Source organism: Lontra canadensis, unplaced genomic scaffold (genome assembly GCF_010015895.1).
Source record: "Lontra canadensis isolate GAN:19392208 unplaced genomic scaffold, GSC_riverotter_1.0 scaffold9, whole genome shotgun sequence".
NCBI classification, from domain to species: domain Eukaryota; kingdom Metazoa; phylum Chordata; class Mammalia; order Carnivora; family Mustelidae; genus Lontra; species Lontra canadensis.
Window position 1 is genome coordinate 24,631,664 of NW_022631003.1, and position 17,718 is coordinate 24,649,381.

Here is a 17,718-nt window from a genome sequence, read left to right on the forward strand (position 1 = left end):
AGACTATTTCCTGCCATACAGAGAAGTAATTAGGTATTTATTAAATGGAAGTTTTGGCAAGATGATGAATTATATCACAAGTGCAGTTATACTCTTGTTAATGTTCTCAGCATTGGAAACAATTTTCCATCCTTCAAAATTATATTCCAGAATCTCACATAATATATTTCCATTACATGTTCACACAATAAATGAAACAAAGTGAAAAATATGGTCTTACACATTGTGCTGTAGGTGGATGTCATGGTGATTTTAAAATACAAGTTTATATTTCTGAATAAATTGAATCCTAGTTAAGTCAGGCTAACATCTTTAATAGTCTCACCCACATGGATGGGGTGAAGATCTTATGTATTGTTATTAAGCCTAGTGGTTGAAACCATGCTCCAGTGAAATATTGTACCTAAAAGTAATGCTTCTGGAAAGATTCACGTGAAGAATGCTTTTAAGTTGAAAAGCCATATATACATATTAAATTACATTTTAAACATGACAGAAGTGTTTTCTCTCTAAAGGAATATTGTAGCAAGTTCTTTGTTACAATAAAACAATTATTCCTTTGAGAAATCTGGCTTTCATATATTAAAAACAAACTTGTGAACCAAAATTTCAAAAAATTTAGCATTAATTAAAGTGGATCATATTAGAAAATGTGTTTGCTTTTGGACTGAAACCTTATTTTTAGTGAATCTGTGAATCACCTTATATAGTTTTCATGATAATCAATTTATCATCAGCAAATCCTAAACCACTGAAATAATTCTAGGCCTCCAACAAATATAAATGTAAGTAAACAAACAAGCAAATAAATAAATAAAACCATACTAATGGATGTGAACTAAAATGACAGCAAAAAATAAAATTTCAGGTAGTATTTTTTTTTAAGTTTATGATATGGTCACAAGAGTTTTACTATCAGTTTTTTAAAACCCCCTAAAAATAAATAAAGAAATGAAACTATATCATGAGTCTGTATAATTTTGCCCCCTTCCATCCAGCCCTCTTCACTGCAGCCCAAAGCTTGCAACTGAATAACTGCTAATAAGAAGAACTGGACACACTAAGCAGATAATTAAAATGCACTTTTTTCAAAAAATCATTCACTGCTGTGGAAGGGGAACTGAGGTTAGTCAATATATATAGAACTGTTCTAACAATACTAAATAGGCATAACTTACTTTAAATTTTTTCAGTCAAAAAAATCCATATTGTTTATTAAAACATTCAGAAGGCTTTTCTTTCATCTTACAATTTAGCTTCCTTCTATTTATTATCAGTTTGATTGTTTTGTGAATTTGTTTTCTTAAATAACAATTGTATCTTCACATTTACTTTTCTTTTCAGAATTTTCATGAAAATTCAGAGACTTCAGCAAAAGGTAAAATATACATGTACCCACATTAAAAAAAAAGAAAAAAACAAGTTATAGAACCCAAGATAATTCATTTTCAATTCTTCATCCAAATATCAGGGTAACACACAGAAATGTTTTTTGAAGTGAAAATGCTTTGCTAAAACTCTTTACTGATGGAAGTGATTATTCTGCAAGTGAATAAAAATCCACTCTCTAAACTTATAGCCTGACATTTTTGAGAAATGGGAAAAGTCAAGAGATCTATAAAAATGAAAGGAATACTGAAAATATTCTTAAAACCATTCCAAGAAACTATGAAATTTTATTTAGCTAATTATATTTTAATGTAAGAGAGTCAGAAAAGTAGCAGATGTCTTTCTTCAAAGTCACTAATTTCAGATTTAAAGTCAAACTCTGTTTGAAAGACCAATCTAGCATAATATGTAGGAGGATTAGGTTCTGGAATAATTAGAGTTCACAGAGGCTCTGAGCCTATAAAACTGCAAGCCACAGGAGGATTTTGCCTCTACAGAAAATAGTGGGTGAGTGATAGTGTGGTGTAGAGCAAGGGACCCAGCTTTTGGAATCTGGTTAATTTCAACTCTGCCATTTTTTGACTGTCATCTTAGAAAATTAATTCTTTGATCTTAAGCTTCCCTGATATGCACAAAAGACATGCTAGTATTTAATGTGCAGGGTGTGGTCAGAGTTGTTCCTGTTTGCAAAAGCAAACGGTATTTGGCATATTAACACTCTAAGTAGCTTCAAGGAAACTCACTCACAGATGTTCAACTCACACTCCAGGTGTAGAGTTCAAGTGAAGTGCAAAAGATAACCTCAACCTGCCCTCCAAGCCTTAGTCATTTTTAGGAGAAAGTTATGGGCAGTGATGGTATCTTCTCAATTCTAATTTCTACCACTCAAAGGAAGACACAATAACATGTGAAGAACTCCCCCACTTCATATCGCAGAATTAAATGGGATGGCAGAAGGCATGGAAAACAAACAAACAAACAAACAGTGTAAAAATCCCTATTCCAGACATTCATTAAACTCCAGAACATCATAAAGGGAAGGAAAAGATAGACACCCGGTAACAATATCACTAACAGAGCCCAAGTGATAATCAGTCAAGCTGGAGGTATGCTTATATGGAATTGTACCTCTCTTCATTTCTTTTAGGAATGCTGGAATAAAAATCCCTTCAGCCCATACTCTTCACACAAAACTGAGTAGGAATGTTCCCAAGGGTTTATATTCATGCTAAATCATAACAGATTCTAATTAATACATTTTAATCAAATATATATAGTCACTGTTTCTAAATTTTATGATACTATAACTCTTTCCCCAGAGTAAAATCAGGTGTGACAAACATTATAACTCCATATTTTACCACCAAGCCCAGTATATTGAGTCTCTAGCACATTTCACATAGTTCTGGTAGTAAAGCATAATGCAAAAGCACACATCACTATACTACCTCAAAAAAGCAAATTATAACCAAGAACTGTATTTCTGCACAAGAAGTCAAGAACAAGAGTTTGAATAATTATCCAAATAATTAAGATTTCCCAAAATATATGCTGGGGCTTAAATTAATAAGATCTCTGACCCAACCTTATGATTTATTTTAGATGTGTATTCATTTGCACAAGATTGGAAATTATTAACTAGAAGTTTGCACTTCCTGCTTCAGAGTACCAAAAGCACAACGTGGGAACTGGGAAATATGTTTCTATAAATTTATAATTCCCTGCCTCTGTTGTTCAGGAGAATCCCTGTTGGTAGGCCTCTAGAGTTGGATGAGTTCTCTTTTTAAAAACTATTTTTACGCTACTTTACTCTTGTTTTTTTAATTGTTACTGCTGATTTCTCAGGGAATTTTAATTAGAGCTCTTCCATGATGCTCGTCCTCTCTGTTTTAACAAAGGACACCACTTTAAGTAAAATTTGGCCATCTTATAAATTTTGTACAAATTTATGAATAACTAAGTGAATAATAGCATGTGTTGAACAACAACAACAAAAATGTTTAATTGTGGACAGACCTACTGAGGGGCAGGATGTGGGAAGAAGCTTCATGCTGAAAAGTCCTGTTTTATGAGTAGCCAAACTGCTATTGGAACAGAGCAGACTAACAGAGGAAAAAGCTGGCTCTTTATATTATTTTCTTTGGAAAACAACTAGAAACTACAAGCAATTTATGCTTCAGGAACAACTTGATGGGGCACCTGGGTGGCTCAGTCTTAAATGCCTGCCTAGCTGAGGTAATGATCCTGGATCAGGCCCCTCACTAGGCTCCCTGTTCAGCGGGAAGCCTGCTTCTCCCTCTCTCACTCCCCCTGCTTGTGTTCCCTCTCTCACTGTGTCTCTCTCTGTTAAACACATAAATAAAATCTAAAAACAAAAAACAAACAACAAAAAAAGAAACAACTTGATAAGGAAGTGCACGTGTTTGAAAAAAACAGTACTACCGCCTGACTTGGCTTGGCACGCATCAAATCACACCAAATCACAGACGTTTTTAAGAAGGAAATTTCTAAAGATCTGCTTACTCATTCTCTCAATGACTCCTCCCTCAGCTGCCTGCAGGTTCAGTCACAGTGTTCCTCTCCGAGTAATTGCGGGTGCCCCAAGCAGACCCGGAAGTGCACCGTGCCACCGCCACTGTGGGCGGGGCTGTGTGCCGCAGGGGTGTCTGGGATCCCATCTGGGACACAGAACAAGGTCCTGATCAACATGTGGGCGGGGCCGTGTGCCGCAGGGGTGTCTGGGACCACATCTGGGATGTATGAGGACAACGTCCTGTTCAACATATGGAAGCAGAAGCTGGAGTTTGGAGAACTGGGCTCCCAGGCTGGACCACTACAAAGGCAAGACCGTGCAGCCCATCTTCCTCATCAGGTACTCCCAGTACCACATGGATGCCTCCTCGAAAGAGGGTTTCACTACCGACTCCCCTAGGTGGCAGAAGGTCCGACTTGCAAGCTTGGCGTTGAGGCCTAGTAAAATCGAGCGTTCCTCCAAGACCGAGGCAACAGAAACCACGACATCATCTGCAAACACGTGTCAGGGGCCTGCAAAGTTAGCACAGACTTGCGGAGGGAAGGCGCCCCCATCTAGCCTAAGGAGTCCAAGTCTCAGTGGAAGCCAGAGACTGAGGGTATTAGGAAGACAGAGCCCGAAGGGAGGTGTCTTCCCAAACCATCCACCCGGCAGACGCCAGGCAGCAGAACAGTTCTGCCATGCAGTGTTTCGCAATCTGGTGTGTCTGGGGCCACGCTTCCTCCACCCGGCTGGCTCCGCCTCATCCGGGACAGCCACCGCATTATAAGCTCAGTGGTCCCACCCACTGGCCAAGACCGTCGGGGAGACAGGGTTCAGGCCTCCTAACAAGATCTTCTGCTCCGGAGGGGGGCTTCGAGGCTCCGCTCTCCTCCGCCCTGTGCCCAGCTCAGTGGGTGCCACTATGGGTCCTCTCCTCAGGCTAAGCTGTGGTTCTATGGCATTTCTCCAGGACGAAGTGGCAAAAAAGCAGAAATATCTAAAATGTGGCATTTCAGCATGTTCTGGCCCAGGATGGGAAAGGATGGCTTTCAGATCAGATCAGCCTGATTTCTTTCTCAGGGTTTTCTGTTTTACACGTGTCTACCAGAATGAACCTGTAGGATTTAAGGCCTGTTTCCAGGACTGGACGAAGCCTGACAGAGGCTGTGTGAGGACGACAGACACAGACAGATGCACACCGAGGGGTCTTTGACCGTGACCACAGCTAGCTGTGCCAACCCTCCGGAGAGTCCTTCAGCCAAGGCCGTCAGGAATGAGGGACTACGAGGAGGGCACCAGAGCTTCCTTTAACAGCTTATTTCACTTCGTACCATCTTTTCATTTCCTAAACTCTTTAATCGCTTAAATATTTGTCAAAGATATTCCTGATCTGGTTTAAAAAATAATGTTTGAGCTTTTATATTTGAGTTTACTCATTTAACTTTTGAAACACTACTACAGTGGAATATTAAAAACAATCACGGGGCGCCTGGGTGGCTCAATGCGTTAAGCCTCTGCCTCCAGCTCAGGTCGTGATCCCAGGGTCCTGGAATGGAACCCCGCATTGGGCTCTCTGCTCAGCAGGGAGCCTGCTTCCCATTCCCCCTCTGCCTGCCTTTCTGCATACTTGTGATTTCTCTGTAAAAAAAAAAAAAAAAAAAAAAAAAATTAAAAAAACAATCACAAGTCATGAGCATATTAATGTATGTGTATATTAATGCATACAAAATGTCAGTAATGAGAATTATTCACTGGCCCCATTAAGAGGTCCGACACTGAGGTCCACCCATGGGATAAGGTTCGACATCCTCATAAGCTTCTTCATCGTAATGCGTCATCTTTCCTGATTTTGATTTCTAAGTTCATAATCGGTACTATCTGGTCCATTGCTTCAGTCTTTTCTTCCATACTCTTGTTTTTCCAGGAAAGAGAGTTTATGGGGAAAACAAAGCCAGGAAAATTTACCTTAAATTCAGTGGTTAGTCTTTTCATGTGGTTTAGGATAAATTGGTACGCCTTTATCTAGTACATACTTGGAACTCTTGCCCCTTGTCCTTAGTCATTTTTTTTTTCATTTTTCTACCTTTGTGACAAGTCACTTTTATGAATAATCCATAAACCTCTCTTAAATAACTAATAGTAAAAGTTAAGTAAAGCTTTGATTTTGAAGAGATTTAGTAAGCATCTTAAATCTTTCATTTCAGGCTTATTTCAGATCCCAGCCAGGTAGTATTACTGTTCTCTTTTCAAAGGCAGGGCAATGTATATGATTAGTGTTCAGTTAATGGTTAACATCATAGCACAGTCAAATGTATTATGATTCATTTTTAGATGGGATTTGTTTGAAATACTTAAAAGTCATGTAGAAAACCTGTTTGTTGTCTGAAAATTAATCTAAAGAAATCATAAACTAGAACAAAAAATATTGCAAATTATAGAATGCCAAATTAATAATCCAAAACTCTGATTTATGATTAAAGTCCATGCTTCCAAGATTTCTGGAACTGAAGATATGAAAGCTTATTGATTATCTACACTACTATCAGCTAATTCAGGCTGCATATGGAGGCACAGATGGCTAATTGGCTTCAGTTGGTGGATGGTCATTTTAATTAAATTTTATTTAAAATTTATCATAAGAAATTTCAAAGCTATAATTGGTGGCTTATAGTAAGTATGGTCCTTCAAAGATGACCTGATTTCTATCTCCCCCCCCCCCCCATTAGGCTTGATAGAGAAAGTGACAAGTGAACTATCCAGGTCAATCTACCAGCTTATCAATGCCTATTGCTACAGCTTTTATGCAGATTTCCAGCCTCTAAATGTACCTGATGAGATCTCCTATGTAAATCCTGGGCTCCATTCCCACCTTAGCTTCACAGTGTATGCAGTTCACAACATTCCAGAGATTTGGGTGCACAGGTAAGTGGTGGTGAGTTTTTCATAAAAAGGTGACTTTTTTACTTGGTTTCTAATTAGAGTTTAATTTGTTCTTATTTGCAGGAGCAAATATTCCATAAAAATTTTGAAATTTAACCAGTATAGATTTATCTTAAAACCATTTTTAAGAACTTCATTCCCAAATGCACATTCCATTTCCCTCAGTCTTTTACCATTCTTCATATTAAAAACTGCTGCATATTGCCAGTATATCATTAGGGAAACAGAGACTGCTCAATCTATTTAGTGATTGTCCTAATTTTTTTTAATGTTTGAGTTTAAATGACTAATGCTAATTAATAGAACTGAGAGAGAGATCGCACACACACAGGGAGTAGTCACTCTGATATCTACGAAGTTATGAGTGGTAGGTATTTTGTGAAATTAGTACCTTGATAAAGGAAGAATTAGCCAAGAATTATTTGAGTTACAATTGAAATTAACCACAAGTATGCATGGAGGAGCATTGCTAGATTTTAGGTTGTCTCTATTATATAGTATTTTTAAAATAACATCATTAGACTAATATTATAACCACTATTTTAAATTCCTTATAGATTAAATCTATAAGAAAATGTGGATTAAATCAATTCAAGTTAATAAAGGAATAGTAATTTATAAATTTTATAAATTTATAAATGGATTTACTGTACCCACTGTATTTTGCACCTCAAAGAAAAGCTGAAACCATTTCAGTAAAAAAGAGAAAAAATTGCTATATGTATTTTTGCAAGTAACTGACCTGTACACGTAGTTATAAAGTTAATTGGAAAGAAAAATTTATCTTTGTATGTAAAAAATATTATCTACCTATGTACACATACGCGTATTTCTTTCAATCCATGGCATGAGGGGTCCCTGGGTGGTTCAGTTGGTCAAGTGTCTGCCTTCTACTCAGGTCATGGTCTCAGGGTCCTGGGATTCAGCCCTGTGTCCGGCTGTCACTCAGTAAGGGGTCTGCTTGCCCCTCTCTGCTCCCACCCCCCTGTTTGTGCACGTGTGAGCCCTCTCTCTCTGTCAAATAAATAAATAAAATCTTTAAAAATCAATCAGTCACTTAATCCATGAGATGAGTATGTAAAAAACACTATCTACCTACCTACACAAACACATATTTCTTTAACCCATAGGATGATCTTTTATGCCTCTATTTTATGAAAATGTAAAGACCTGATGTATAATATCAAAAACTGCTATTCTGATGGTTTCTTACAATATTTAATCATTAGTGAATACTTACTAATTTTAATTAACATGGAAAAGCTGTGTAGCCAGATAAATATGGATAAAACTATATGTGCAAGCCTGTATGTATATATGGTGTGGCAGTGTTGTTAATTTTTTTCCATTTTTTTCTATCCTCTGCTTCACTTATTTCTGCTATAATATTTATGATTTTCTTCCTTCTTTTAACTTTGGACTTAGTTTGTTTCTTTTTTTCTAGTTCCTTCAGTATATAGTTAGGTTGTTTATTTTTTATACTTCTTATAATAGAGGAATTGACAACTATCAACTTCTTTCTTAGTACTGCTTTTGCTGCATCTCAAGTTTTGTTATGGTGTGCGTTCATTTTCATTTGTATCAATATATTTTCTAATTTCCCATTTAATTTCTTGTTTGACCCAGTGATTGTTCAAAAGTGTTCATTTCTGGGGCACCTGGGTGGCTCAGTGGTTAAAGCCTCTGCCTTCGGCTCAGGTCATGATCTCAGGGTCCTGGGATCAAGCCCCACATCGGGCTCTCTGCTCAGCGGGGAGCCTGCTTCCTCCTCTCTCTCTCTGCCTGCCTCTCTGCCTACTTGTAATCTCTGTCAAATAAATACATAAAATCTTTAAAAAAAAAAAAGTGTTCATTTCTATAAATTTGTTAATTTTCCTGTTTTCTTTCTGCTATTGATTTCTAGTTTTATCCTATTGAGGTCAGAAAATACGTATGGTTTGATTTCAGTCTTTTCAGATTTGTTAAGACTTGTTTTGTGACCTAACACATGATCTATGCTAGAGAATGTTCCATGTGTTCTAGAGAAGAATGTGTATTCTCCTGCTATTAGATGGGATGTTCTATATTTATCTGTTAGGTTCAGTCTTGTTGTTGTATTCATTATTAAAAGTGGGCTATTGAAATCTACTACTATTGTGTTGCTATTTCTTCCTTCAGTTCTGTCAATGTTTGCTTAATATTTTTGCTCCAATTTGGGGTGCCATATGTATTTACAATTGTATCCTCTTGACAAATTCACCCTTTTTATCATTATATAATATCCATCTTTATCTCTTGTGATTTTTTTTGACTTAAGGTCCGTCATGTCTTAAGTATGTAAGGCAAGCCCTACTGTCTTTTGATTGCCATTTGCATGGAACATCTTCTTCTGTCCTTTCACTTTCAGCCTATATGTGTCCTTAAATCTAAAGTGAGTCTCTTATAGGCAGCATATAATTGGATCTTGTTTTTTTTATCCATTCAGCTATGCTATGCCTTTTGATTCTGGAGTTTAATCCATTTGCATTTAAGGTAACTAATGATAGGAAAGGACTTAACTATTGCCATTTCTTCCACTGTTTTCTATTCTTTTCCTCTCTTGCTGTCTTCTTTTGCATTTTGTTGACTATTTGTAATGACATACTTTTTTCTAAATTTTATTTTTTATTTTTTTAAAAGATTTTATTTATTTATTTGACAGAGAGAGATCAAAAGTAGGCAGAGAGGCAAACAGAGAGAGAAAGGAGGAAGTAGGCTCTATGTGGAGCAGAAAGCCCAACGTGGGGCTCGATCCCAGGACCCCGGGATCATGACCTGAGTGGAAGGCAGAGGCTTTAACCCACTGAGCCACCCAGCTGCCCCTGTAATGACATACATTGATTCCTTTATTTTCTTTTGTGTATCTTCTATATGTAGGCATTTTCTTTGTGGTGACCATAGGCCTTATGTAAAGCATCTTATATTTTTAAAACACTCTTTGTTAAGCAGATAACAACTTCAGACACTTAAAAAAACTCTATTCTTTTTTCTCCCCTTACCACACTTTATGTTATTGATATCACAAATTACATCATTTTGTTTTACATATTTTTATAATTATAGCTTTTTAATACTTTGTCCTTTACTTTCTATACCATAGTTAAGAGTGGTTCATGCACCATTACTAAAGTATTTTACTGTATTCTGTATTTGTCTACATATTTATCTTGACCAGTGCCCTTTGTACTTTGGTATGCTTTTGTGCTTCTCTCTAGCTAGCATCTTTTTATTTCAACTTTGAAGACCACTGTTAGCTGTTCTTGTAAGTCAGGTCTTGTGGTGATGAAATTCCTCAGGTTTTGTTTCTCTGGGAAAGTATTTCTTTGTCCTTTATTTTTGAAGGACACTTTTGCCACAGCAAATATTCTTGACTAGCAATTTTGTCTTTCAGAACTTTGAATATATCATCCCACTCCCTTCTGGCCTATAAGGGTTCTTTCTGCTGAGCAATCTGCTAATGAACTTATGAGGTCTTAATTTTATGTGGTGGATCACTTTCTTCTAGCTGCTTTCAAAATTCTTGTCTTTGACTTTTGATTATTTGATTATAATGTGTTTTAGTGTGCTCATCTTTGGGCTTATCTTAGGTTGGTTTGTGGAGCTTGAATCTGGGTGTCCCTTTTCCTTACATACAATTGAGAATTTCCCATCTATTATTTCTTTAGATAAGCTTTCCACCTCTTCTTCTTCTCCTCCTGGGACTCACATAATGTGTGTATTTGTCTGATGGATGATGTCCTGGAAGTCCCCTAAGCTTTCTTTGCTCTTCTTAATTCTTCTTTCTTTTTGTTCCTTTGATTGGATAACTTCAAATGATCTGTCTTTGAGTTCACTGATTCTTTCTTCTGCTTGATCAGGTCTACTCTTGAACCTTTATAAAGATTTTTTTTTTTAATTCAGTTATATGTGTGATTCTTTTTAATATTTTTTGTCTCTTTGTTTATAATCTCATTTTGTTCATGCATCATTTTCCTGGTTTGTTGAGCATTTTTATGATGATTATTTTGAATTCTTCATCAGGTAATTCATATGGTTTAACATTGGTTTCGGAGATTTATTTTATTGCTTTTGTTGAGCCATATATCACTCTTTCTTTGTATCCCTAGTTACTTTGTACTGGAGTCTGTGCATTTGAAAAAAATATAGACTTTATAGATTGGTTTCATACAGAGAAGGAATGTCACCAGTCAACACAACTAGAAACTCTGGGGCCTTTCAAACCTTTTCTCTTCTCTGGATTTGTGTGTGTGTAAATTCCTGATTAGAGAGGTTTTGCTTCTTACTTCAGAAGCTCATAATTTCTTGTTCCCCCTCGTATCTGTCTATGGCTCTTCAAATTTGTTGGTGCTACTGTAAGCTCACCAGCTGTTTTTGTTTGTTGATTATTTTAGGATTTTATCAATTTATTTGAGAGAGAGAGAGAGAGCATGAGCAAGGGAGGGGCAGAGGGAGAAGCAGACTCCCCACTGAACAGGGAGCCTGATAGGGGATCATGACCTGAGCTGAAGGCAGACTTAACCAACTTAATACTGAGCTTAACTGACTGAGCCAGCTGGGAGCCCTACCCCCAGCTGTTTTTGGTTCTCAGCTGTTCCCTGGTATCCTGAGTATGCCAGGTCCCATCCATGCTATGAATTAGGTAAGACAGAAACCAGTCCTTCAGGCTGCCACCCAAAAAGCTAGAACACTGGACACACACTCTGACTCTTTTTCTCCCCAAGTAAAAGCCAGAAGTTGAACACTTTTTCCTGTTCATTGTGCACTGAGATGGGAAATTTTCTTCCTATTCATTTTGCACTGAGAATCCAGAAGTTGGATTTTTTGTTGTTGTTGTTGTTGTTCATTTGCACTGAGTTAAGAATTTTTTTTTTCCTATTCATTTTGCACTGAGATAGCACAGTGGCAAGTGAATTTGTTCTAGTTCAAACTATTGATTTTGTTCTCAGAGTCCCCCATAGGCAACCATTCCATTCATCATTTATATTTAGGCAGGGCTAGCTTCTGTCCTTTTAGTCCCTTGGATAACCTCTTAAAAAGTCTGAATACTAGACATATGTTCCAGTCTTCTCTTTCCCACCCCAGGGAAAAGCTAGGAGTTGGGAGTTTTCTCCTGATCATACTGCACTCTGTCAGGGAAGGAGTTCTGGAAAAGGAGTGCCACAAATTCTCCTGCTGATTTCTACGTGGCTCGTTTGCACTTGCCTGGAGTGCATGAGCTTCTTGTTTCTGAATTCCTCACAAAGGGAATTGATCTGTGTATGGTTGATTTGGTGCTTCCATGGTGGAAGGAGAGTCTGGGGCTTTCTGCTGTACCATCTTGCAGATGTCACCCAACATAAATTTTTAAAGTAATTTTTAAAGCATACTTTATATAAGCAGATAAAACTTTATCATTAGACTTTTAACTGTAAAAATAATTGACCCATATAGAAAACTGGTCTCTTTATAGCTTTCAGCTTATTGAATCAATTTTTTTTTTTTAAGCTATAAAGCATTTTCTTTTTCCTGTTGGCTTACATATGCTGGAAAGAAGTTGTGCCAAGTGAGAAGCTACAGAAGTATTCCAGTCAAAAAATTGTTTTTTCTCCTGGTCAACTGGAATGAAACGTAAGTTTAATCTTTATTTTGGCAATATCATTTATCTAATAAAGATAAAGGATTCCTTTTTTCTCCTTTTTTTTTTTTTAAAGTGGAAGGTGTGTTTTTTTTTTTAAATACTGCCAGTTGGTTTGATTCAGTGATGTGATAAATATGCTCATACTAATAGATAACTGACAATATAGTTCAATAGAATAAAAGTCCATTTAGAAATCTAGACAAGCATCCAATCCACATTATCAAACTGATCAAAAAGGGGAATTGAGAAAAAAGAATAATTAATCATTCACAGACTGTGGATATAAGAGATACCCTCTATTTGGGGTTGAGAGAAGTAGATTCTAGGTAAAACAATGAAGAAAAAATTGCCCAATAATATGTAATCTCCACCTTCCCATTAAAGCCAATTATAAATTTATTTAAACAGTCAAGTTTTTTTTATAATAATTATCTATGCATGTGTAATTTACCATCTGATTTTGGTTGATTGGCTCCTACTTTCTCGTTTTATAGAGATTTATTAAATCAAAAAGAAAAAAAGTACCTTCTTGACATAATTCATTCCTTCTTGCTCTCCTCTGTCTCATCCCTCCTCCTTAAGTCCTTACTTTACTCAGAATCTCAGGGTGTTCATAGGCCCCATCTATGGCTATTTCATGATTACTTCCACTTTTCCTTGCTGTTCCTATGACACTACTCCACTAGCTTTCAGTCATTTCTGTGGGGTCACCAGTGCTGCACTGATACCCGGTTTTCTTCCCACCTCAAACAGAAGAAAACTAATTTACGTCTCATCAGCACTTTACCATATCTGGCTTTCTTGGAAGATGATTTGACTCCCCAATATTGGGCTTTTTCAGTGGGAAATATGTGCTAAAATTTCTGGGACTCAGGATGGTGTAAGATGGCAGCACTTATCGTAATCTTAATATTACCACAATCAATGACATGTGGCCTTCAATTTTTACATACTCCATGGTTCCTTCTATACAAAGACAATTCCTCCTTCCACTAGGACTATGACAACATTTATCTTCCCTTCCTTGATTAGGTTCTTAATTCCTTTGACCAAAGACCTGATCTTCAATTACAAAATCCTCTTCTATTGCACAGAATGAGTTCTGCTTGTAAAATTCATCAGTGGTTCCCCAATTCTCATAAGCTAAAATACAAATCCTGTGGTTTGGCCCCTATCCTGCACCTTATCTCTGAAGTTAGCCTTTTCAGTTCCAGTTGTTCAAGTCGCATATTTATGGTGAATAACCTCTTAGATCCCATGTCCAGTAAATCCTACAGGCTCTCCCTTCAAAATATTTCCAGACTATTACTTCTTATCACTTTCATTAGTCTAGTCCCCCATTCTCTCTCCCCTGAATTACCATAGTTGATATATAATGGTCTCCCTTCTTCTCTTGTACCTCTATAGTCCTTCTCACACAGTGGCTAAAATGACTTCTTTTAAAATGTAAGTCAGGCTGTGTTATTATTCTGTTTAAAAATCCTGAAAGGGCTCCATGTTTCACATTACAGAAATCCTTATAATGGTTTATTGCTATACATCAGTATTAAAAGGAAAGTTCTAAACATATGACTTAATTAAATCTCCCATTTTCACTATGAAAAACTCACACTGATCTTAGGAAAACTATCTCATATAGAAAAAGAAAACATTTCAGAAAAATTTAATGTTTATTCATTTTTCAACTACAAAGCAAGGCAAATATATGGTCAAAACTTGAGGTCTGTGCCAGCTGCTTGCATAAAAAGAAGCAATTCACTTATTGATTTGTCCCTTTAGTATTTTCCTTCTTTTTTTTTTTTTTTTTGGTCTAAAAGTTCATTCCTTTGAATTTTTGATACCTATGTAGAAGTTAAAAAAAAAAAAAGATTTTCCAGCAAGTGTGAGATTATTCTGGCTTTAAAACCCCATATGTGTTCAAGAAATTAATTAATAACTATTTAGAAAGCATGTCTTCTTACTGTAGAAGAATTTATTTTTATTAATAAAAATGACAAAATGGAGAGTGATAGTAACTATTCACTGTAACCTATTAAATTTTTTCATTCTTGATATGAAAGCTCACTAATAAGTTATACTTGAAGAAGCTAGACTCAATGAGAAAAAGAACACTCTAGATTATGTGAGGAATAAAGTGAAATTATAGCTTCCATTCTAGCACAGAAATATGAAAACCAAATAGAAAATCAATTACAAGTGAAGGAGAGAACATTCAAGAAATTATTATGCATTCCACAAGATCATCAACATTTTATGTTGAGTTTCAGAGCTTATTCCTGGCTGAGAAGTATGTCTACATTATCTTCAGTGGATGTTTTGAGTATGAAAGAATATGAAGTAAAAGAAAAACTTTTGAATATCTAAATGTAAAACAAATTAATTTTTTAATAGTCTAAACTTTGCTAATCTTGAAAAAATAGAGTTTCTTTACCATAGTCTTCCCTTTATTTCCCTTCCCTACTTTTAACTAGAATTAAATTTCATCTGTCTACAATGGCTAATATAAATTACTACATTATTGATTGAATAATGAATGTATTGTTGATGTATTGCCACCATTTGCCACATATTGTCTTATACAATGTTTGATCCATAATATTGATAAGGAAAAAATGAGGCTTACTTGTCATAGGGCCAATATTTGAATGTAAATATACCCAGATCTAAACTTCTGACTTGTCCTCTCTGCACAGCTTACATATTGATATCTCGGAGTTATTATCAATCAATTATATCTTGCCTTAAACTGCACATATTACCCCAACCCAGTTTCCTCCTCATTTTATACTTCTGTATCAGTTAAAGTTATCTACTATAACATAATCTAGAAGGCTAGAATTCATCTTTAATTTTTCATTGTCCTATTCTACTAATACTCTGTTAGTCAAATATTAGTTATTCATTTTACCTCTAAAATAGGCCTTCTGTCTTCCGTCTTGTTAGCTGCTTTATTGCCACCCTGGATGTGGGGCTCTTTATCACAGGGAAGAGCATATTGAGGAAACGGGTATGTACTTCCTCAAAATCAGTATGGCCACTAAGCTGAATTGATGCCTCATTATTTCTTAGGCTGGGTACTGCCCAACCACTAAAAGAGGGTCACCAATGTCTTATTTGACTCCTTACGTAAGGACTTCTCTCTGATATCCAGATCAGACAGCCAACTCTTACTATGAGAAAATTACCTGAGGCCTCAGTCAGCACCTTCCAGTTGCACATTGGCTTTGGTCATCATCAGTCCTCCACTAATTACTTACTGCTTAAATAATTTGATGTCAAAATTCAACTGGGAATCACAAGGCCAGTGGATTCTGTTTATACTCCTCATACCTAATACCATCAGATATCATACAATATAAGCTGTCCCATTTGCTCTTCCAGTCACTTTTTTTCTTTTTCCCATCCCTTGATGAATCAGTTCCCATAAGTTCACTTATCTGCTAACCTCTGTTCAATTTTTCCATTTCTTCCTTGCATTTTCATTTTCTAGCAAACATATTGCCCCATCTAAGCTTCTTCATGTGTTTGATTTCCTTGTCTCATAAATAGATCTCTCCTAAATGCTATACGTGTCTTGATATTCTTATAATAGAATCTGATCATTTCTGTATAACTGAGATGACTCCAAAAAGGAAAGAAAGGTACCTTCTCCCTGTCCTCCATTAGAGATCTCAGATCACACTCCCAACTTTCTGTCAAAGCTTTTTCTTATGTCACCCAGGTGTATCCCTCCTAGTCTTTATAGTATCATTTGTAACCTTCTAGACATTCTCTTTTATATATTGATGAATTCAGTATCTGAATTCAAATTTTTCTCACCATGAACCATCCTGTGTTTATCCTTGGCCACTTTTTTTTGCCCAATATCTACAATCCATCCAGGGTCTGTATTTAGAGTTCCTTCACCTTGACCTATCCAGAAATTGGTGTGTCCATTACATTTTAGCAATCATCCCCCCATGCCTAGGGATCTCATCATTACCCAGAATGGTTCACATTTAAAATAGTAAACAGCTCTCTATACTTTTAGCTGTCTTGTTCAAATATTCCCTTTTGCCATTAAGGAAAAGCTCAAATTCCCTTGCCTGGCCTACAGAGTTCTTAAGCATTCTGGCAACTACCTACCTTTTTAATAACATCCTCTGTAAATTCCCCAATGAACTTGACCACATCCCTCATTCTATCCATAAAGAGCTACTCACCATTTCTCAGCTACACTTAATCTCTCCATGCATAAATGACCTTATTTATGTACTTTTCTCTTCTTGGAGCATTCTTTTCTGAATCTCCATCTAATTATAGCCAACTTACTCTTTAAGACACATTTCAAGTTATTTCCTTCCTTCCCCCATTCACTAAGACGATGTTAGTCATTCTTTCCTCTGTGTTTACAAAGAGTAAATTCATAAGTCATTATAATTTTAAAAATAAGCTTACATGTCAAAAATTGTAATTAAAGCAATCCCATTGATTGAATAACCAATCTCATTACTCTATGTATTTCTGCCATATTTCCGTTTTTACAAGATCAAACACAAAAGTTCAAAAGGATCCCTCAATTCAAAAAGTTGGTTATATCACATACCATTTTATTAAAAATATCTATGAAAATATCATGGTAACTGGGTAGATAATCTACTTTTTTCTTTTATTTTAAGGATCAATTTTCCTCTTGAAATAAAGTCACTTCCAAGGGAATCCATGCTCACTATAAGATTGTTTGGGGTTGTCTGTGCAACCAGTAATGCCAATTTATTGGCTTGGACTTGTCTTCCATTGTTTCCGAAAGAGTAAGTATATCATTTGTTCTTAATAAAGCTCTTGTATCAATAAAAACCTCCTTGGAAATGATTATTTTGCAGTATATGGAATAATGAAAAAAAGAAGAAGACTTTTTATTCCAAAACTGAGGTAGCTCAATATAAATCATGACTATTGAAAGTGGAACTGAAAAGCAAAAATGTAGAAATGGCTTTAGAAAGAGGCCTCATGCTCAACTTGTCAACTGGATCATTTATAATAAAAAAATATTGGCATGACCAATTTCAATTGCTTTTCCTTCTCTGACCAACAGTTTCTCTGGCATTAGTAATTCAGAATGACTTAGATCAATACAGTCATTTAGAAACAATGTGAGTCATGGAATTCTGGCTAAAGTAAAATTTTACAGTGTAACTGGTCTGCTGATCTTTATTGCCAAGAAGAAAATATTTGGTAACTTTAAGATGAAATTTTTCAA

General features: G+C 36.0%; 1 protein-coding gene across 1 annotated transcript in view; it reads left to right on the forward strand.

Annotated features, from left to right (window-relative positions):
* Positions 1–17,718, forward strand: part of PIK3C2G (phosphatidylinositol-4-phosphate 3-kinase catalytic subunit type 2 gamma) — a 350,852-nt gene that overhangs the window by 88,717 nt on the left and 244,417 nt on the right. The window contains exons 10-13 of the mRNA XM_032855093.1: positions 1,345–1,378; positions 6,631–6,826; positions 12,347–12,469; positions 17,138–17,269. Coding sequence (XP_032710984.1) covers positions 1,345–1,378; positions 6,631–6,826; positions 12,347–12,469; positions 17,138–17,269 — 485 coding nt within the window. The remainder of the gene's footprint in view (positions 1–1,344; positions 1,379–6,630; positions 6,827–12,346; positions 12,470–17,137; positions 17,270–17,718) is intronic.